This window comes from Megascapheus bottae, chromosome 20, assembly GCF_031878675.1.
Source record: "Megascapheus bottae isolate mThoBot1 chromosome 20, mThoBot2.hap1, whole genome shotgun sequence".
Classification (NCBI taxonomy): domain Eukaryota; kingdom Metazoa; phylum Chordata; class Mammalia; order Rodentia; family Geomyidae; genus Megascapheus; species Megascapheus bottae.
Window position 1 is genome coordinate 4,526,162 of NC_143528.1, and position 22,125 is coordinate 4,548,286.

The window sequence follows — 22,125 nt, forward strand, 5'->3', positions numbered from 1 at the left end:
ATTTTGTACTACATGTATTTTTGTCTGTCTCTGTAAATCACTGTTGTTGCTTTTCAGTGTGAAATTACAATATTCCATTATGTGTGTATGCGTGTGTGTGCATGAGAGAAAGAGGAGAGAGAGAGAGAGAGAGAGAGAGAGAGAGAGAGAGAGAGAGAGAGAGAGAGAGAGAGAGAGAAGAGAGAGAGACTTTTAGAGTTGATCTCACTCTGTGCCTCCACATGAAGTCTTATTTGTTTTGGTAAATTGGAGAACACTGCGTAGACTTGATATTGTTTCCAACTTTTCTCCATTAGATTCTGGGGTTTCACTGGCTTATAAACTAGGGATGTGACGAATCCACTTTTTTTGGTATTCGACTGAATACCGAATAGTAGCTATAAATGTCAAAAATGGACTGTTACAAATCAGACAAGACAACTTGATTGAAAAATAATGTTGCCACACTTATTTTTACAGTGCTGTAAAACCTTTCTGTAAATTAAAATGATCCATAGCGTATTTATGGCCATTATTAAATGATCATTTGTGAATCTATTTGAGATATGCACAAAGGTTAAGAAACCCTAAACTTATATCTGTATTTTCTCTGTGCAATTTGACTACAGTACAAACTCCATAGCATGTTTCATGCATTTTTGGTGAGCTCAAACTGTATTTGTAGTTTACTCTGGGCAAATTGCATTATTTAAAAATAAATAAAAAATAAAACAACAGCCTCTCTGCATTCTCGGGGAGAAGTCTGCAGCGATGGTCTCCGTGGAGATCCTCAGCAGAACTGAACAGCCTCTCGGAGGGAACACTGCTTGGCGGAGCTCCAAGAAAGACATCGCGATCGCTGCGAGATTAGGAGGCCTGATTGCGTTGTGTTTCCACCATTCCACAGGGTCGGCGGACCGGGGAGTGCAGGGCTCTGTCAGATACAGTGACAGCTCCGTCTCCGCAGCGGTTGAGGAAACTGTGGACTGAGATTCCTGTACAATTTCATCCCAGAAACTCCAGACTTGTAGTCTCCATTCAAGATTTCTTTGTCGGCGGCTCGATAAACAGTTTCTTTTGTTTTTGATTTTGCCAATCATCAATTATTGGCCCGGTTTCTTCTCCAAGACTCTGAACAATCGCTTTAACATTCAAATGATTTTTTGTTGTTGGTCTTTTTTTCCCCTTTCTTTTTCTTTTTCTTTCTCTTTTTTTTTTTTTTTTTTTTTGGTTTGAGCTGGATGGGTACAGCTTAAATCATGGGTCCAGCCTGAAAACCACCATTTAATGTTCACTGATCAATTCCAACATGGACTGTTTTTTTTTGTTTTTGTTTTTAAATAAAGCATCATTAATGCATATCTGCAGGGTTTTGCCAAACAGCTCAAACTGTATACATTGCAATCATTAAAAGCTCTTATTTTTTTTAATATTAGTGCCGTTATGGAGAACAGCATGACAGCTGTCTTCAACAGTCTGTCATTTTTCTAGCGTTTTCAGAAACTCATCGGAAATGGCGGTACCTGTGTTTCCTTCGAAAGCCTCTCAGTACAGCACTCCTCCTATTCCTCTGTTAAAACTCCTTGTTAATCCAGTGATAATAGGCCAAGGAAATATTTTGTGGTGGTGTTCTGGGTCCATACACCAGCAATGAAGGAGATAGATTTGTGTACTTGTGTTTTTTTAATCAGCATTAACATGGGCAGGCACCCTCATTTCTAGATGTCAGGAAGCATTCAGTGAAAACTTGTAGGATGGGATGTGATAACAGAATTCCAGTAATCTGAGCAGTCTCCCGAGGCCCACATCCTCCACCACAGAACATGGCTATATACCAAGTGCTGCTCCCATCCAGCCTGTTGCGGATCATCATGGCCTCGGGAGACTTGTTTCTCCATGGTCTCTCCTGGACTGCACACTTCCACCATAGCTTGCTGGGCTGATCTAGATGTCTGTCTGTTGTATGGAAATTTTGGGGGAAAAAATCCAAAACACAAACTGTGGGTGGAAATATTAACCGTCTCCTTGGTTCCTTGGTATTCACCGTGCCTGATCTGCACATTTCATCGTGGCTGTTTCTGTATAGCCTATACTGCATTAGCCCAAGAGATTGTTGCTTTGTAACTTTTTGCACTATTGTTTTGGCTGGATTTGTATTACACACAGTTTTAAAAAAAAAATTCCATACTATTCTCTGTCTTTTTTTTTCCTTCCATATTTATTCCTTCCTGCACTAATTCCACAGAGGCTTCTCATCCAGCTCTTCATGATTTGGCTACATTGAATACTGATTGTCCATTTACAATCCTCAACAGTGTGCATCCCAAATGGCATGACATGTATAGTGCTGCAGCATTTGTTAATGGTCACAATAAATGCCACTTCACCAAGGAAGTCTCATAAACAATTATGAACATTCAAAATTTATCGGGGGACAACAATCAAACTGAATTGCAAAATTTGGGGGGAAATGGCACTATCCGTGTACGAATCGAATACAAATCAAAGATTTGTCACATCCCTAATAAAAAACAAGATGGAGATGTCTCTGCAACCATATTTGTAAACTACACAGTGTGTTGGGTTTTATGTCTTCCCCCTCCAAATCAGATGGTGCTTTGAGTTGCTCCAAATCAATCGGCTGTCTTGCAGTTTTAATACAATTGGTTTTTAGGTTGGAACTTGGGCTGTGTTGACTGAAAATAGCTTTAGAGCTATTTTAGAGCAGGAGAACTGAATTAAATGTTTTAATAAAGCAATTAATAAGTTAAATCACTCACTACAAGAAAGGTCAGAAGCTCATGAAGTTTTGACTTGAAAATTCAGTATTACAAAGAGATCTTTTTTTCTCGTATTCTAAAGAAAGGAGTTTGGGGAAAGAAAATACTCTCCCACAAAAAATTAAAATGACAAACCTTAAGTATTACTTAGGATTAATTTTAGTGTGTTGTATTAAGGTGCCAGCGAGATTTCAGATTCCTGTAAACCTCTAAAGAAAAGGAGTCGAGCCTCAACAGATGTAGAAATGACTAGTTCTGCATACAGAGACACATCTGACTCCGATTCTAGAGGACTGAGTGATCTACAGGTAAATATGTGCCTGGATCTGGGTAGAATTGTCTTTTTGCTTTGCAAATGAAAGTACTATAGCATAATGCTTTGTCTGGCTTTCTTGAGAAATGAGGAAAATTTCTAAATACTCACATAGTCAAGACAAAAATGACTGGCTATTTTGTAATTTGTAGTTTTTGGTTGGTTGGTTTGGTTTTTTTGAGACAAGGTCTCTCCATTCAAGCCCAGGATGGCTTCAAATTTAAAATCTTCCTGCCTCAGCCTCTTGAGTACTGGGATTCCAGTCATGTGTCACCATACTTGCCTTTATGCATGCCTTGCTTCTACAGGTTGCTCACAAAATTAGATCTTGCTGGGTAATGACGGTTCATACCTACAATTCTACCTACATAGGAGGTAGAAATCTGAGGATTGTGGTTTGAAGCCAGCTTGGGTAGGAGAGTCCATGAGACTTTCATCTCTAACCAAAAAAAGCTGGAAATTGGGGTGTGGCTCAAGTGGTAAAGCATCAGACTTGAGCAAAGTTGCCCAAGTGTTGAGTTTAAGCCCAAGTACTAGCACCAAAAAAGGTAAATTAAAAAAAAATCATAGATAATTGTTTGTTTTTGGTTGGTTGTGGGGCTTGAACTCTAGGCCTGGGCGCTGTCCCTGAGCTCTCCAGCTCAAGGCTACCACCTTATTGCTTGAGCCACAGTGCCACTTCCGATTTTTCTAGTGGTTAATTGGAGATAAGAGTCTTTCAGTCTTTAGTGTCTGGGCTGGCAGTTAAAGTTTTTAAAATTTTAACTACAGTTTCTCCCTCAGATAGCAGACATATGCTATCCATGGGTTTTAGAAAGAAAAAGAGATATGCAAAATATCTATCTGATCAATCCTTACTAGGATTTTCATTGCATGTAACTTCTTTAAGACGTGCTATATTTTTTATATAGGTAGGCTTCGGAAAACAAGTAGACAGCCCTTCAGCCACTGCAGATGCAGACATGTCTGATGCACAGTCCATGGATTCCAATTTGTCCCGAAGAGGTGTTGGCAGTAGGAAGGACACTGTGTGTCAGGTAGGCAGGAAGCTGATCCTCTGGCTGATCACAGTTGTGTCATATTTGATATGCTGAAAGAGGACATTGTGTTTCTAAATTGTGATGCTACTTTAAAGGTGCAGATCCAAAAGTTCTTTATTGTCTCCCTTTTCTGAGTTGACACACTTGTCAGTTAAATGCAAGTTCCAGTCATCTTTTTCATATTAATTGGAAGTAAGTGGCAGGTGACTGATTTAAAATACTTTCTCCCAAATTTGAGCTTATGAACTTTTAAATGTATTTTTACTCTGTTGGAAAAATATTGCTTTGTCCCTTGAAGAAAAGTAAAGCTATGTAATCCTAAAGAAGGAATAATAAAGGATCAAGTGTGATTTTTCAACTTTTTATGCTATGTTGGATTTGGAAATAGCTGTGTAGTTTAGAGGTTTGCACAAGGAAGTCCAAGGACAGGCTTTCTAGGAAACATGTTAGAAAAGCAAGTCCTGGGCCACCCTAGACAAATGTCAACTGCCTTAGAATCTCTGGAGAAGTACCCAGTGACCTGTATTTTAATAAGCCTTCTATGGGATTCTGATGCCTGCTAGTTTGAGAAACACTGCTTCCTCCTCCTCTTCCTCCTCCTCCTCCTCCTACTCCTCCTCCTCCTCCTCCTCCTCCTCCTCCTCCTCCTCCTCTTCCTCCTCCTCCTCCTCCTCCTCCTCCTCTTCTTCCTCCTCCTCCTCCTCCTCCTCCTCCTCCTCCTCCCTCTTCTTCTATTTGCCATTTTGCAGATCTGTGAAAGGCCTGGTGACTCTCTGACGCCATGTGAAGGAGAATGCTGCAGACACTTTCATCTGGAATGCCTGAGTTTGACATCGCTTCCTGATGGGAAGTTCATCTGCACAGAGTGTAGCACTGGTAAGCTACTCTGAGGACATGGAGAGGGAAGAGTAAAGAAGTGCCTGGATCTCCCCTAACATTTGGTCCTCTCATCGCTTTTCTCTGACTTTTTTCCTCTCCTCCTATGAGTATTTCAGTAAATTAAGACACCATCCAGTGGTTAGAATTCCCAGGCATAAATTTCTTCCTACCAGTGTCTATACCAGAAATCTTTTTTTAAAAAAAAAGCAAGATAAGTTTGTGTTATATAAAGAATTGCACAAGTTGCGTAATTGAGTTTTTCAGTGAGTTTGGAGAATTTTTTTTTTTTGCTCAATAAGTTTGTTTAAAATCCTTTCATTTTAATAGACTAGATTTCAATCAAACCTGTAACCATGTTGGGTACTTTATTAGAAAGATAGAGCCACTGGAAATTTTATTTTGAACGTGGATGTACTATTTCTTATTCTACTATGCATACTACCATCTGTCAGAAAAACATATACAAGAAAGAAACATTCAAGTGTGTTTCTTTTTTATGTAACCCTGGTTAAACTCAGGGAACACAGTAATTGTTATTCATAACAAGTTAAAAAAACTGATTGGAAATCTGTAATGCTGTTTGTTTGAGCTGTGTGTGAACACATGAGTGTGAGTGTGTGTGTGTGTGTGTGTGTGTGTGTGTGTGTGTGTAGGATTTTGATTTTATTTTTTGAAGGGGCTTTTGTTTAAGAGTTATGTAGATTTCAAGTATATGTGGTATGCTGAGCTTCTTACCTTTGACTCTTTTTTTCATATATTTTTAATTGTAATTAATAGAAGGGTTACATGATATTTGCCAGATAGAAGGTGCATTAATTCACATACATTGTTACCCTTTCACATGTCTTGATACCCATTTCCCTCCCCTTTGACTCTTCTTCTATATTTAGATTCTCACATTTATTTTTTTTTTAATTTTTTTTTTGCCAGTCCTGGGCTTGAGCTCAGGGCTTGAGCACTGTCCTTGGACTTTCTCAAGGCTAGCGAACTCTACCACTTGAGCCTCAGCACCACTTCTGGCTTTTTGTTATGTATGTGGGATAAGGAGGAATCGAATCCGGGTCTTCGCGCATGCTAGGCAAGCATCCTACCACTAGGCCAAACTCCCAGCCCCCCTCTCACATTTATTTTTATCTTAGCTCATTTAAATATATGCCCCTAAAATCCTTTGGTAATTTTATTGAACACCTGCTAAATACCAGGTGCTGGTAATACGGTGTACCCTATGATACTAGCATGAGTATGTGATGCAGACTGTTATTCCCACTTCGTAGAAGAGGGAAAATGAGTAGAAAATGTGCACATTGCCCAGTTTCAAAAGATAATATATAATGAAGGTGGAATCTGAGTATAGGCAACTGACTCTAAAGCCCTTTCTCTTTAACATTGCCATCTCCAAGTAGATAGATGTCCCATTTCATATGTCATATATCCTGATACACATTTATATCCATACACACTATAAATTATACTATAAAAGCTGTTTAGCATATATAAAGTATATATGTGATTCATCATCACATTTAGACATAAAGCTGAACAGTTTGCCACCTAAAAGCCTCTGGAAAAGACAGTTGTACATTGTTTTATTGGCCTTCTATATGTATGTATATATACACATGTATATGTATACATATATATATACACGCCATATACACACATATGTTATATGTATATATACATATATATGTATGTACATATATACATACACCCAAACATGCACAGTATGTGTATGTACCAGTCCTAGAGCTTGAACTCAGGTACTGGGTGCTACCCTGAGCTTTTTTGCTTAAGGTTAATATTCTACCACTTGAGCCACAGCTCAAGTGGAGATAACAATCTCATGGACTTCCCTGCCCAGGTTGGCTTGGAACCAAGATCCGTACATCTCAGCCTCCCGAATAGCTAGCATTACAAGCATGAGCCACCAGCACCTAGCAAGATCTATGATCCTGTTATATTACAAATCTGTAAAATTAAAGCTTGTATAAAGCCAGACACGAGGCCAGGAGTTTGGCCTAGTGGTAGAGTACTTGCCTAGCATGCACGAAGATCTGGATTTGATTCCTTGGTACCACGTGCATATAAAAAGCCAGAAGTGGTACTGTGGTTCAAGTGGTAGAGATGTAGCCTTGAGGAAAGCTCAAGGACAGTGCTCAGGCCTTGAACTCAGTACCCAAGACTGGCAAAACAAAAACAAAAAATAGGTATGATGATGTAAACTGTAATCCCAGTACTTAAGAGATTGAGGCAGAAGGATCTTAAATTCAAAGCCAGCGTGGGTTTCACATGGATGGAGATCCTGTTTCAAAAAAGAAAAATAAAGGGGCTGGGAGTTTGGCTTAGTGATAGAGTGCTTGCCTAGCATGCACAAAGACGGGGGTTTGATTCCTCAGACATAGAAAAAAAGCCAAAAGTAGAGCTGTTGTTCATGTGGTAGAGCTCTAGCCTTGAGAAAGCCCAAGAACAGTGCTCAGGCCCTGAGTTCAAGGTCCAAAACTAGCAAAAAAACAAAAAACAACAAAAAAAAACAAGTTACAAGATCCTTTTTTTTTTCTTTTTATTTTCCTTTCAATCCTGGGACTTCAACTCAGGGCCTGGGCACTGCCTCTTAGCTTCTTTTGCTCAAGGCTAGCACTCTACCACTCGAGCCACAGCACCACTGCTGGCTTTTTCTGTTTATGTGGTACTGAGGAATTGAACCCAGGGCTTCATGCATGCTAGGCAAGCAATTAAGCACTAAGCCACATTCTCAGCTATAACTTCATTTTTGAATATTTATGATAGGCAGGTCTACTTGGTTTCCCACATTTCCCAATATTCCCTTTCCTAAACCCTTAGTACTTTGTAACCAGCATGGCCACTTTAAGAATTTAAATATGTAATCCTGATTCAAACCAATTATTGGAAGAACCATGTGTGTTTTCAGTCTTAAAACACTCATGGAGCTTACCTCCTAAATTTAGAAGCCAATAGAATTCTTGCAACAAAGGTGAAGTGGATGGGAGGACTTTAAAACAATATCAAAATAGGGGGGGTGGGGGGGAGGGTAAAGGGTACCAAGACATGTGAAAGGGTATCGATGTATGTGAATTAATGCACCTTCTATATGGCAAATATCATGTAACCCTTTTATTAATTACAATAAAAAAAATTAAAAAAAAACAATATCAAAATAATGATACTACCTGGCGCCAGTGGCTCCTGCCTGTAATCCTAGCTACTCAGGAGAATGAGATCTGATGATCATGGTTCAAAGCCAGCCTGGGCATGAAAGTTCATGAGACGATTAATTGGGGAAGAGACAATCTTCCTAAGAAATGAGCCTAGAAAAATGAGAATATGTGCAAAAGAATGAAGTTAGACACTTTTTTCCTTTCTTTTATGCTAGCACTGGGGCTTGAAGGATGCTCTACCACAAAAAAAAAAAAATCAGAAAAGATGTTGATAAAGAATAGGATCATTTCTACTTCCTGGGTCAAAAAATGTTGTGTTAAGATTTCGATAAACTACACCTTCTATTCTGATTTTTTGCTAGTTAATTGTAAATAGGAGTCTCTTGAATTTGTTAGCCTATACTGGCTTCAAACAATCTCACATCTCAGACTCCTGAATTGCTAGGATTAGAGGCCTGAGCCATAGCACCCATTTTTTTTCTTTTGTTTTATGAGACCTGGTCTTCCTTTGTAGTCTAACCTTGTAACCTGCTGCATAGGCCATTCTGGCCTCAAACTCATAATCTTACTGCTTCTCCTCCCTCCTAATTTTACTACCACTTTCTGTTATTTAAGACAAATGTATTTACTAGAAAAGGATCACTTCCTTTTACCACTTTGAATAAATAGTATAATAGACATAAGCCGGTTGCTAGTAGCTCACTCTTGTAATCCTAGCTACTCAGGAGGCTGAGATCTGAGGATCACAGTTCAAAACCAGCCCAGGCAGGAAAATCCATGAGACTTTTTATCTTCAATTGACCACCAAAAAATGAAAGTGGCACTGTGGCTCAAAGTGGTGGAGCACCAGCCTTGAGCAAAGGATAGCACCCAGACTCCAAGTCCAAGCCCACACACACACAATGGAATTCTACATAGCAAACAGACAAGATAAAACAATGGCATTCGCAGGGAAGTGAATGAATCTAGATCGAATCATGTTGAGTAAGACAAGTCAAGAGTAAAGGAACAGAAGGCGCATGGTCTCCTTAATATGTGACTATTAGATCCAAATAGTACAAGAGCAAGGACTCAATATTTGCATACCCAATGCTATGGACATGGTATTGGAAATATAAACACAACTACATAGACATAAAAAATTTATGACTCTATAGGCATAATGTTTTATTACACAGATTGATATGTATCTATGACATACAAACCCTCAGCCTAATTTTAATTATGTTCTAAAATCTAAGTGCCAGTGATTGTATATAGAGATTCCTTTCTTGAATACTTGTTTGTTAAATACATCATTTGAAATATGATGTAAAAATCAATGTTAATAAATTCTTTAATAAAAAAAACTAATTCATGCTAGAGGTCCAACATAAGTTAAAGGAGTTTGACAATTCAGCTAGTAGTCTATCACTTGCACTAATTAGAACTTAACAGGCTTATTACGATGATGCATATAGACTGATTTATGCATTACTTAGCCAAATTTGTCTTTAAAATTTATGTTTTTTAATTTTGTTAATATCTAAAAATGACTCTTTCCCTCCAGGGCTTGTAGATACACCTTTGTGCCTTACACACAGTAGGTCATGCTCTGCTACTGAGTCATATCCTACCTCCAGAAGTTATCGTTTAAAAAAATGCTAGCTTTCACAGCTGAACACATGCTATGATGTAATTCAAAAAGTACAAATAGGCTATAGGAGAATAATAAGGAAAACCCTATTATTTTATTTCTACAGTAAAGGCAGCTGAAAAATGTAAATGTCATAGTTGTAACTACTCATTTTTATTTTATTTTTTTTTCACAATAAGGTAACTACGCATTTTTTAAAAAATTTATAATTCACCTAATTTCTGAAGATTAGGTAATGTGAAAAATCAAGGAATAATCTTATAATTCAACTAATTTTTTGCAAAGCAAAAAACAATTATGTTTCTTATATTTCCCTTTTGATTTTTTTTTTTTCCAGTCCTGGGCTTGAGCTCAGGGCCTGAGCACTGTCCTTGGACTTTCTCAAGGCTAGAGCTCTACCACTTGAGCCTCAGCACCACTTCTGGCTTTTTTCTATGTATGTGGTACCGAGGAATCGAACCCGGGTCTTCATGCATGCTAGGCAAGCACTTTAACCACTAGGCCAAACTCCCGGCCCCTTTTGATTTTTTTTTTGAGCCAGTTCTGGGACTTGAACTCAGTGCCTGGGCACTGTCCTTGGGCTTTCTCAAGGCTAGTGCTCTACCCCTTGAGCCATGGCACCACTTCTGGCTTTTTCTGTGTAACCAAGGAATTGAACCCAGGACCTCGTGCATGCTAAGCGAGCACTCTACCACTAGACCACACTCCCAGCCTTACCACTTTTAAAATCCTAGACTTCTAGGATTTTAAAACTAATTCTAGCTATCACCAGAGTTAGCTGTTGTTATCAGTTTTGTGGACAGACCTGTAAACTTTTCTATATCTGTCTGTGTAACATTTTTGTATATGTTTAACAAAAATTTATCATGCGATTGTCCTGTAGGAACTCTTTATGTCAAATAGAAGGGCATCCTATTTAAGTATTATATAGTATTCCATTATGTGTACATATCATGGTTTATTTATCTCTTCCCCTGTGGAGGGAATATGAGTTACTTTCAGTTGTGCTGTTACAAACATTACTGCAGTAATCATCTGTTCACTTATGTAAATGTCTTCACCAAGTACTAGAAGTAGAATTCCCTATAGGGTATGCCTGTTTTCATTGAGAATAATAATGCCCAATTGTCTCCTAGGATAGTTCCTTCCAACATTAATTCCTACCAACTGTGTGAGAGAGTATCTTTCTTATGCTCTTATCAACAATTGGTAGTATCCAGCTATTTCTTCTGTTTAATAAATTGGCTTAAGTTTATATTTATTTTACTACTCATGAAGTTAAACTTGATTTTTGGGTTTTTGGCTGTCTTTCTGTTCTTTATAAATTGCCTGTTCATATTCTCTATTTCTTTTAGGCAGCTTTGATTTCTTTCTGTGTTGATTGATACTTCTTTGTAAGTCTTACTTAGCTAGCTTTGCTTACATATGTTGTGTATATTTTCTACATATGTGAATTTTAAAGTACAAAATATAATCCTTAGTCATTTTTTCCTTAGCCATTTTTGGTGCATGTTTCCCACACCTGCTTGTACTTGTTTGGGGTTTTTTGTGTTTCCTTTTCATTTCATTTTGTTTCAGTTAAAATTGTCATAATTTTCCCCCCTTTAAATGTTTGGTACATTCACCATTGGTGTCATCTGGGCCTAAAATTTTCCTTGTTGAATTGCATTCAATTATAGTTTCAATTTGTTTTCAATAGTTTAGTATTTTAGCACCAGTATTGATGAGATCTGCTTTTTTAGGAATTTGTTCATTCATCTAAAATTTTACATTTATTAACAAGATCAATTGATGCAGTGTGTGTCGGTCGGGGGTTTGGGGGTCCTGAGGCTTGAACTCAGAGCCTGGGCATGGTCTCTGAGCTTTATTGCTCAAGACTAGTGTCCTACCACTTGTACCACAGCTCTACTTCTAGCTTTTTGGTGGGTAATTGAAGATAAGAGTCTCATAGACTTCCTTGCCTGGACTGACTTTGAGCCATGATCTTCAAATCTCAGCTCTTTGACTGATGTTCATATTTCATATCATTAATATTGATGAATTTCCTTTCTTCATACCATGAATATTATTTTTAATTTCTATACTGCAATTTTAATGCAGGGCCTTGTACTTGGCAGAAAAATATTCTACCAGTTGAACTACCCAGTGCCACGCCCCCCCCCTTTTTTTTTTCTTTTTTTTTTTTTTTTTGCCAGTCCTGGGGCTTGAATTCAGGGCTAAGCATTGTCCTTGGGCTTTCTCAAGGCTAGAGTTCTAACCCTTGAGCCACAGCACCACTTCCAGCTTTTTCTTCATATGTGGTACAAAGGAGTCAAACCTAGGTCTTTGTGCAAGCACTCTATCACTAGGCCAAACCCCTGGCCCCCGGAATGTCACATTCTTGCATGGAGCCAGCCTTGAACCCGTGTCTATCTCCTACATGGCTGGGGTAACAGGCATGTGCTACCATGCCCAACTTATTTTCTGAGATAAAGGTTTCACTGACTTTTTTTTTTCTACCCTGACGGGCTTCAAATTACTCTCCTCCATCCCTGCCTCACAAACAAGTGTTGTTATAGGCATCTGTCAATACACTCAAATTCGGTGTTACTGTAGATCTTTTTTGGAGGAAAACTAAAAGGAATGTGTTCCCTGGCATGATAGCACATGCCTTTAATTCAAGTAGTTAGACAGCAGTGGCAGAGTGGCAGGAGGGTTATGAATTCAAACCTAGGCTACCTAGTGAGTTTCATGGCAATCAATAATGAAATAAAAACAAAAACAAAAAAACACAGGATTGTAGCTATAGCCCAGTGGTAGAGGACTTGACTAGCATCCCTTGTACCACAAATAAATTTGGGGGGTGGGGAAAACTTTTTTTTTTTGTCCGTCATGGGGCTTGAACTCTGGGCCTGGGCACTGTCCCTGAGCTCTTCAGCTTAAGACTAGCCCTCTACTCCTCGAGCCACAGCTCCACTTCCAGTTTTCTGGTGATCAATTGGAGATAGGAGTATCATGGACTTTTTGTGCCTGACTAGCTTTGAACCGTGATCTTCAGATCTCATCTTCCTGAGTAACTACGATTACAGGCATGAGCCACTGGTACCTCACAATGTTTTAATCAGATTTCATTTAACTGTGATCTTCACCAATCTTTCAGGAGAGCACCCATGTTTTTCATGTAAAGTGTCTGGTAAAGATGTGAAACGCTGTTCTGTTGGAACCTGTGGGAAATTTTATCATGAAGCCTGTGTCCGCAAATTTCCTACTGCCATCTTTGAATCTAAAGGATTCCGCTGTCCCCAGCACTGCTGCTCTACCTGCTCTATGGAGAAAGACATCCACAAAGCAAGTAAAGGTAACACAAATTAAAGAAGGGGACAAAGATTTCTTGTTTGAATTTTAGTGGCAAAAAAATGCATTAAGTGCATAGAAAACATCAGGCATTCTTCCTGAATTGGTGGTTAAGGGCTTAACCACAAATCCATTAGAAGAAAATCCATGTAAATCTGTGAAAAGAAAATTCCAGGGCTGAGATGTAACAAAGTAGCAAAGTGCTTGTCTAGCAAGTACAATATCCTAGGTTTAATTCCCTGTACCAAAAAAAATACAGTTAAATTTTTTTTTAATTCCATATGTTCAAAACAACCCTCGAAAAGCCCTTAGACAGGCACCATTTTGGATTATCAGGATCTCTCCAGCTTTGCAACAGACTTTTTTCTTTGAACAAAGGATTTTATTTTCTTCACATCCTATTGAAGTAAAATATCTTTTATATTATAGTTACTATAATTAGTATCACACAGGAACCCAAGAAAGTCCAATTCCAATAGTCTCCTGTCCAGCTCAATACAACCCTATTTGACTTGTGTTTAAACAGGACGCATGATGAGATGCTTGCGATGTCCGGTTGCCTATCACTCTGGAGAAGCTTGTATTGCTGCTGGAAGCGTATCTGTGACCTCCTATATTCTCATCTGTAGTAACCATTCCAATCGGGGCAATCATTCTACTGCTGCTATAAATGTAGGCTTTTGTTTTGTTTGTGCCAGAGGTGAGTTGTCAACCCTTTTTCTTTATTTCCTTGTGAAATCATTGGCATATTTCCACATTAGAATGAGTCTCAGCATTGAGAAAGAACTCAGGCTATTCTATACATCCTATCACCCAATGCCACATTCAGTTCTGTTAAATCCCTGGAGAGATGCATTATCAACAGTCCCTTTTACTTACTCAGTCACTTGTTCACTTTAGAGACAGGCTGTTGTTGTGTGGCCTCAAACTCAGGATTCTCTTACCTAAGCCTCTCAAGTGCTTATTCTTCTACCATGTATAGGCATCCAGATTGTTAGAATATTTCTTTTTCTAAAAGCTAAACTAAAATTTTCTTTAAAAAGAGAGTGAGGGGCCAGAAGTTTGGCCTAGTGGTAGAGTGCTTATCTAGCATGCATGAAGACCTGGGTTTGATTCCTCGGTACCACATGTATAGAAAAAGACGGAAGTGGTGTTATGGCTCAAGTGGTAGAGCTCTAAGCCTTGAGAAAACCCAAGAACAGTGCTCAGACTCTGAACCCAAGCCCAGGACTGGCAAAAAAAGGGGGGGGGGCAGGGAGTTTGGCCTAGTGGTAGAGTGCTTACCTAGCATGCATGAAGACCTAGGTTAGATTCCTCAGTACCACATACATAGAAAGTATACATAGAAGTGGTGCTGTAGCTCAAGTGGCAGAACACGAGTACTTTAGAAAGCCCAAGGACAGTACTCAGGCCCTGAGTTCAAGCCCCAGGACTGGCAAAAAATAAATAAGGGGGGGCGCTAAGATAGCTAAGTGGTGCTTCCTTACTTAGTGGTATGCAATTGACCATACGTTCCAGTCTCTCCAGCATCCCACAAATATATTTAAAGCAAAAACAAAAAAAAATGTGGAAGATAAGTGCTTGATTTTTCTATTTTAATTTATTTTTAGTAGTCTTCTTTTTTAACTTTAGAACTTTTCAAACTTACTAGGTTTTTATTTGGGATAGGCAAGGCTAGTACAGATTATTTTTTGTGTGTGTGTATGTTGTATTTTATGATATTTTGGTCTAGCATTCAGAGGGCTTGATAGACCAAAGCTAAGAAAGCATATAGTGATTTACTTAAGTCAGCAAAAACACTTTTTTTTACTTGCTCGCTATTAATACTTAAGTATACCAAGAGACTGATCAGCTGAAAACACTTAAGTCCCCTGGGGAGGGTCAGCAAGCTTGAATTTCTGGTACATAGAAAATAAAACCTTTTTTTCCCTTTTTTGGGGGGGTGGTATGGATGTTTCTTGGATCAAACTCAAGGCCATATGCATGCAAGCAAGCAGAACTTCTTTAACTGTGATACACAGGATCTCAATTTATGTAGATTGTATTACAGTGATACTTTTTTTTTAGTAAGCATTTAGAAATCAATTAATATCCTCTATTTCTGGGTTATTTATTTATATTACTTAAAAAAAAAATTTGGGTCAGTCATGGGGCTTGAACTCTGGGCCTGGGCACTGTCCCTGAGCTCTTCAGCTCAATGCTATCTCTCTACCCCTTGAGCCACAGTGCCACTTCTGGTTTTCTGATGGTTAATTGGAGATAAGACTCACTGATTTTTATGCTCGGGCTGGCTTTGAACTGTGATCCTCAGATCTCAGCCTCCTGAGTAAGTAGGATTACAGGTATGAGCCCCCAGCGCCTGGCTAATTTGTCTTGTTTCAATAAAGGTGCCAAGTTACGTGGCCTAGAATAATTGTGAACTCATGAGCTCCAGTGTACTTTTTACCATAGCCTCTTAAGTAACCATAATTATAGCATGAGTACTGCTTATATATAAGTATTTTTGAAATACAATTTTGGTACTACTAATTTTGCTTTGTGTGTGTGTGTGTGTGTGTGTGTGTGTATACTGGAGCTTGAACTCGGCTTGAACATAGCCTGGGCTGTCCCCTAGCTTTTTCTGCCCAAAGCTGGTTCTCTACCATTGAGCTACAGCTTCACTTATGAGTTGGTGATTAGTTGGAATCTCACAGACTTTTACTGCCTGGCCTGGCTTTGAACCTTGATCTTCATATCTCAGCCTCCTGAGAACTAGAATTCTGACATGATCCACCAGTACCCAACTCAAAGCTTACATTTTAAATGCAAACTACACTGTCTCCTTTTAAATGTGTGGAAATTGTTTGGACATTACATAACTCTTATTGGAAGATTCTTAAGTAATTAGCACTGTCAAGTTCCTTTCCTATCATCTGGTTTAAAGGCAATTCTTGATTCCATCTCAGTAGATGGCAACATCTAGAAGGTAATACCCACAGGAAAAAGTAAATGGTAACTCCTTCCTCCATTCAACATGACCTCTAAATGAAATTGCTGTGTGATTTGTGTTGTAAAGTCCTAGATTGCTAAGTAGTAACCATGATAGAGAAGTATTTTCTGGTCTCACATTTTCCTGAATTCAGGAGTGGCTTGCAGTTAAATTAGAAACTTAACTCTGGAAGAAGAGAAGGAAAAGGAAGAATCATGGGTGATTATAGTAGATTGTGTGTTTTCCTTCAAATAGGAAGTTGGGTGGTAGATACTGTACTGGTATAAACTACTGCTTCTTTAAACCCTTACATTGTCACAGCACTTTCTTTTCTTTTTTTCTTTCTTTTTTGTTTTTTGTTTTTCTCTTTCTTCATGCTGTCCTGGGTCTTGAACTCAGGACCAGGGCACTGTCCCTAAACTTTTTTTGCTGAAGGCTAGTGCTATTCCATTTGAACCCAGTTTCACTTTCAGCTTTTTGGTAGTTTGTTGGAGGTAGTCTTATGAACTTATCTGCCCCAGCTGGCTTTGAACCTCGATCCTCTGATCTCTGCCTTCTAAGTAGGTAGGGTATTAGGTGTAAGTCATTGGCGCCCAGCTAAAACTGTATATTGTATTGATAGTTTCATTTGCCTGAGAGTGGTAGAATTTATTTGAGTGGATCTCAAGATGTGAGTGGAAATAGAGACTCAATTCCACCTGAGTCCCATTGGATATTCTGAAATAGATCAGAATTTCAGAAATTTCAGAATTTCTTCTACGTAATGAAGTGATACCTTGTTTTGTTCTTTGGATGGTAATCATAGTTATTTCTAAATGTTAAGGAATATAGTTTTGTTTTCCTTCTTGAGTTTTCAGTAATCTTCCAGAGTTTTGGTATGATGTCAAATGCTGTGTACATTTTCAAATTATTCAGGGTTTTCTTCTATGAAGTAGAGGTTTCTATATAGTGATAAGGCATTGAATAACTCCTACTCCTTTTAGTACTGTAGCAAGCTTTTCTGTTAGGTCTTCCTTTTCGTGTTCACCCAACTTTCAGGCCCAGCTGCATAATAGGTGTTGGTTTATTTCTTACCTCATGGAATCATGGGTAGTTTCATTGCAGCTCATCTCTTTCTGTTTGTTTCGTATAGGGCTAATAGTTCAGGACCATTCAGACCCCATGTTCAGTTCATATGCCTATAAGTCCCACTATCTACTGAATGAATCAAATCGTGCTGAGTTGATGAAATTACCTATGATTCCTTCTTCGTCAGCTTCCAAAAAGAAATGTGAGAAAGGTAATAATCAAAATAGTTTATCTCTTGTTTCATTTTTGCATTTCCTATTTTTTCTCTTTAAATGAAGGGGGGAAATGTATGCCTGTCAAGCACCATCTGTTGCTTTTGGTAAATTCTGCCTTGGTGGTTGTGACTGTGTCTTCATATGGCTGCAAAATTATTTTTAAAAAAAAAGGGCTTAAAATAATTCTGTTATCACATTTTCCATTTCTCTTTGAGTTACTTTTCACACATTCCAAATATGTAGGTTATTAAAGTAGCAAGAGTAGGATTTTGTCCAACATGTAAGAATATTTTAAAGGCTCTATTCTCTTCTGCCTCATGTAGAACTCATAGTATGGTGCGTTACTGTCAGCTAAATAACAAGATAGGTTTTTAAAAGAAGGAAATCAAGATGCACTTAAAAGTTTTATTTTAGAATGCATTCTAACATTTTTTTATTAAATATTTGTTAAAATGCTATGAAAGCTGGGCGTGGTGGCTCACTCCTGTAATCCTAGCTACTCAGGAGGCTGAGATCTGAGGATTGCGATTCAAAGCCAGTCTAGGCACTAAAGTCTGTGAGACTCTTGTTAACCACCAGAAAACAGGAAGTAGTGCTTTGGCTTAAGGCAGAAGCCTTGAACTGAAGAGCTTAGGGACAATGCCCAGACCCAGGGGTAGGGGGTAGCCTTGAGCTGAAGAGCTCAGGAACAGCACCCAGGCCTAGAGCTGAAACCCCATGGTGGGCCAGGAAAAAAAAAAAAAAAGAAAAGAAATTCTATGGAAATTACTGCCATTCCCTTAGAAGACTTCAGTGGGAAAATGCATATGGAAGGCTCCCCAAATACTGTATGTTAGAAGGCAGCCCAGCTGAATTGCTTATAGATAATCCATAGGAAATCAAGAGCTAATTGCATATTTCTATTCCTCCAGCAGATTTCATCCATAGAAGAAAACATCTGTGTTTAGTATTCCATAGCCTACTTGTAATCAAGAGAAAAGTTGATTTAACAATAATTTTTTTATTTGGGGATTTAATATCCCAGAGTCAAAAAGGGTGAGCTTAGAAAGCAAAGGGCTTTGATCTGGAGGCCAGATACGGAATCTGTTAAAAATTCATACATACCTGCTATGTACCATGTATGTATACTAGGTATACATATCCACCCTTCCTCTCCTCCACTACCCTCCCTTCCCTCCCTCCCTCCTTTCTTCCTTTCTTTCTTCCTTTCTTTCTTTCTTTCTTTCTTTCTTTCTTTCTTTCTTTCTTTCTTTCTTTCTTTCTTTCCTTCTTATTGTTTGTGCTGCCTGTTTGTTGTGTCTTCATTCTTTGTCGGGTATCTAAAGTGCCACTCATTACTAAAATAAACTATAGGGACCTGGAGTTTGGCTTACTGGTAGAGTGCTTGCCTAGCATTTACGAAGACCTGGGTTTGATTCCTTGTCACCATATGTATAGAAAAAGCCAGAAGTGGTGCTGTGGCTCAAGTGGTAGAGCTCTAGCCTTGAGAAAGCCCAAGGACAGTGCTCAGGCTCTGAGTTCAAGCCCCGGGACTGGCAAGAGAAAAAAGAAAGTATAACTGAACAAGTTGATTAGGACTCAGTATGTATTGGAAAGCATATTTATTTGTTTAGTTTGTTTTCCATGAGGTCAGATTATATAACCTTACTGGTAATACTACTTTCCAAAACAAAGATGGGCATAGGTCTGACTTCGTAATTCTGTAAAATGAGGCTATTGGAGACATTTTGGGAAATGCTTTATTTTCCTGCTGGCGCCTTTATAAATTAGCTTAATTCAGTTGTTGCTTTGTTTTCAGCCTTCAGTCTTATCTTTGCCATGAATTGAGATTATTTTGAGCCCTCTGCTTAGCTTGAACCATATATTACTTCTTTTGCATCCTAAAGCTATTTTCTTGCATAGCACCAAGGTAGATTATTTGTATTTTTTTTCTTTTCCTGTGTGTTTTTCACATCTTTATCATGATGATTTTCACTGTGGATTCTGACTCTGTATTTCCTCTGAAATAAGACACAATATTTAGGACTTTACAGTAATCATTAGAAATGACCTAAGTTCCATGTCAGTACTGATATTGATCATCTGTAAAACTGTTTGTAAGACCATTCTCCTTAATAGTCATTTCTCTCCAAAAAGAAAATGAATCATTTCATTTTGCTTTAAATTTACAGAAGTTTCTATCTACCTCAGAAGCATTCAGGCAGGTAATCTCTGGGCTAGAGAATTGAGATCTTCAGTCAAAGGGGGAGAAATCCTGGTGGTTGAAGGAAAAGCTTTTGGCCAGAGGAAATACAGAAATTTTAATTCATCACTGGATGTATATAGATTTTTGTTTTCATGTTAATCATGTAGAAGCTTGAAAGTCTTCAAAAGATAATATTTTGGGAAATAGATTGCAAACCCTCAAAAGGCTGAAGCATGTCATTTGATCAAATCACGTAAAGGCTCTTAATCTTTTGCTCATGAGACTTTAAATTGCAGTATATTCAGAGGTTATAGAGGTGATTTTTTAAAGGAAATAGGGACTTGTTTCTGCAGTAAACACCTCTTGTATATTCAGCATCAGAAGTTAATCACCTTTTTTTGCCACTTGTTGAAATACTAAATATACTTAATCTCCTCAAAAAATGATTTTTTTGCATTCAAAAATCTATTTTTGCAATACTTGTTTTGGTATCAATTCAGAAATCATTTTGTGTATTTCAAAGGAGAGAGTTTTGAAAGGAGACTTAGAGGGATGTCCTGAATATGGAACTTCATTCAACACTGGTAATTACTTAGTTTCATGCTATAGAGCAGTGGTTCTCAAGACTAAGTCAGAGAAGACTTACATAAACGTAATAGCTAAACTATTATCTAACAGAACCACACATTTATACAAAATAAGGCAACATGAATTTCCTTATAGTTGGCTATAATTTGAATAGTTTAATGGGGTGCCTGATTATTAGGACTGGGTCTTTAGCAGTTATATATTTCTTTAGTTATTAAAATAGAAGAAATTACTATTGAAGTGCACATTTATTTTTAGTTGGTATAATATTTGCAAATGTGGGTCCATGCAAAAGAATAAAAAGTTCTTTGATAATGAAAAAGTTTCAAACCACTGCTGTATAGCGTTTGACTTATTGTCATCACTGAAAACATAATAATAATCAATCACCAATTAGAGAATCTGTGTTTCCAATGTTTTTTCATATCCTCTTATGAGAAGAAAAAAAATACTGCTCAGCCTACTGGCTATTTCCATTCTTGTTGATGGGTCTTTCTAATTTTATTGTAAAGGGATTTATTTAATTGTGGCACTGGATTAAAATATGAAGATGTCTATTTCTTAGCACTGAAACACAAAAAAAAATTTTAACTTAATCCTCATGTCTGTTCAGTCTAAAAATATTATGCATCTAATGATAATTGAAGAGTTTTAGCTACTTGCTAAACTGGTACTTCAGTCGTCCATATTTTAGAGGAGTAAAAAGTACAGTAATGCTTTTGGTGCTATTCAAAAGCTCTAAGTTTTTAGCCTCTGTCATCCTAAAAAAAAAAATCCTGAATGTATCTAAATATTTTCATTTTTTTTCTATTTTCTATTTTAATCCATCCTATAGATATGACTTAGTTCCTTTGTTTTTGTCCCCCATCTTAAATCAAATGAACTTCAAAGATAACTGTCCTTTCTCTTTTTCTCTTTCCTCTCTTCTCAGTTATTAAGACTGTCTATTTGTTTCAAGGTGGAAGATTGCTCTGCTGTGAATCGTGTCCGGCTTCCTTCCACCCAGAATGCCTAAGCATAGACATGCCAGAAGGCTGCTGGAATTGCAATGACTGTAAAGCTGGCAAGAAACTCCATTACAAGCAGATTGTTTGGGTCAAATTGGGAAATTACAGGCAAGTTTTCAAAGGACAAAGAGGAAGTAATTGTTTTTCAGACCAAATTCATAGTGAATGCAGAATACAAGCAAAGCATCTGAAACCTGTCTCCATAAGACAGGAAAGAAACAGATTTTCATTCTGGGTTTTTTCAGCACTGGGAAGGTCACATGGTTGGACTTACTATCATCCTTCTTGGAACTAGTTGTTAGACATTTGTTTTTTAAATTCTGAAAGGGTTCTGTTGTTTTTTTGTCGGTCATGGAGCTTGAACTCCAGGATTGATCTTTGTCCCTGAGCAGTTTTGCTCAAGACTACCACTCTACCACTTTGAGCCATAGTGCCACTTCCAGTTTTCTCTTGGTTAATTGCAGCTAAGAGTCTCACAGACTTTCTTCTCCATACTGGCTTGGAACTGTGATTCTCAGATCTCAGCCTCCTGATTAGTTAAGATTACAGACGTGAACCACCACCACACAGTTGAAAGTTTTTTGTTTTACTTTTAGTTTTTGTTTCATCAGTCCCAGGACTTGAACTCAGGGCCTGAGCACTATCCTTGGGCTTTCTCAAGGCTAGAGGTCTACCACTTAAACCGCAGTGCCATGTTCAGCTGTTTCTATGTATGTGGTGTCAAGGGATCGAACCTGGCTCTTCGTACATACTAGCAAGCAAGCACTCTTACTACTAAGCCTGAAAGGTTTCGTTTTGTTTTGTTTTGTTTTTTGTTTACCAATAAACTATATACTAGTAGACGTTGTAGTAAAAAGTCTTATTGAGACAGTAGAGATGATACTTTGTGTCTTAATTATATTTATATAGATTTCTGATAAGATTTAGTTTATATCCAGGCTGAAATAGCTCTCTCAGA

At 38.0% G+C, this 22,125-nt stretch overlaps 2 protein-coding genes across 2 annotated transcripts in view; both read left to right on the forward strand.

The window, feature by feature from the left end:
- Nsd3 (nuclear receptor binding SET domain protein 3) overlaps nucleotides 1-1,338 on the forward strand; it is an 84,528-nt gene extending 83,190 nt beyond the window's left edge. Inside the window, exon 10 of the mRNA XM_090353914.1 lies at nucleotides 887-1,338. Coding sequence (XP_090210040.1) covers nucleotides 887-969 — 83 coding nt within the window. The 3' untranslated portion in view covers nucleotides 970-1,338. The remainder of the gene's footprint in view (nucleotides 1-886) is intronic.
- A 1,555-nt stretch (nucleotides 1,339-2,893) lies between these two features.
- On the forward strand, nucleotides 2,894-21,462 carry LOC150049104 (histone-lysine N-methyltransferase NSD3-like). The gene is made up of 7 exons (XM_090354219.1): nucleotides 2,894-3,067; nucleotides 3,984-4,109; nucleotides 4,862-4,988; nucleotides 12,943-13,140; nucleotides 13,663-13,836; nucleotides 17,237-17,383; nucleotides 21,119-21,462. The coding sequence occupies exons 1-7, from the start codon at nucleotides 3,005-3,007 to the stop codon at nucleotides 21,460-21,462; spliced, it is 1,179 nt and encodes a 392-aa protein (XP_090210345.1). The 5' UTR covers nucleotides 2,894-3,004.
- Nucleotides 21,463-22,125: the final 663 nt, after the last annotated feature.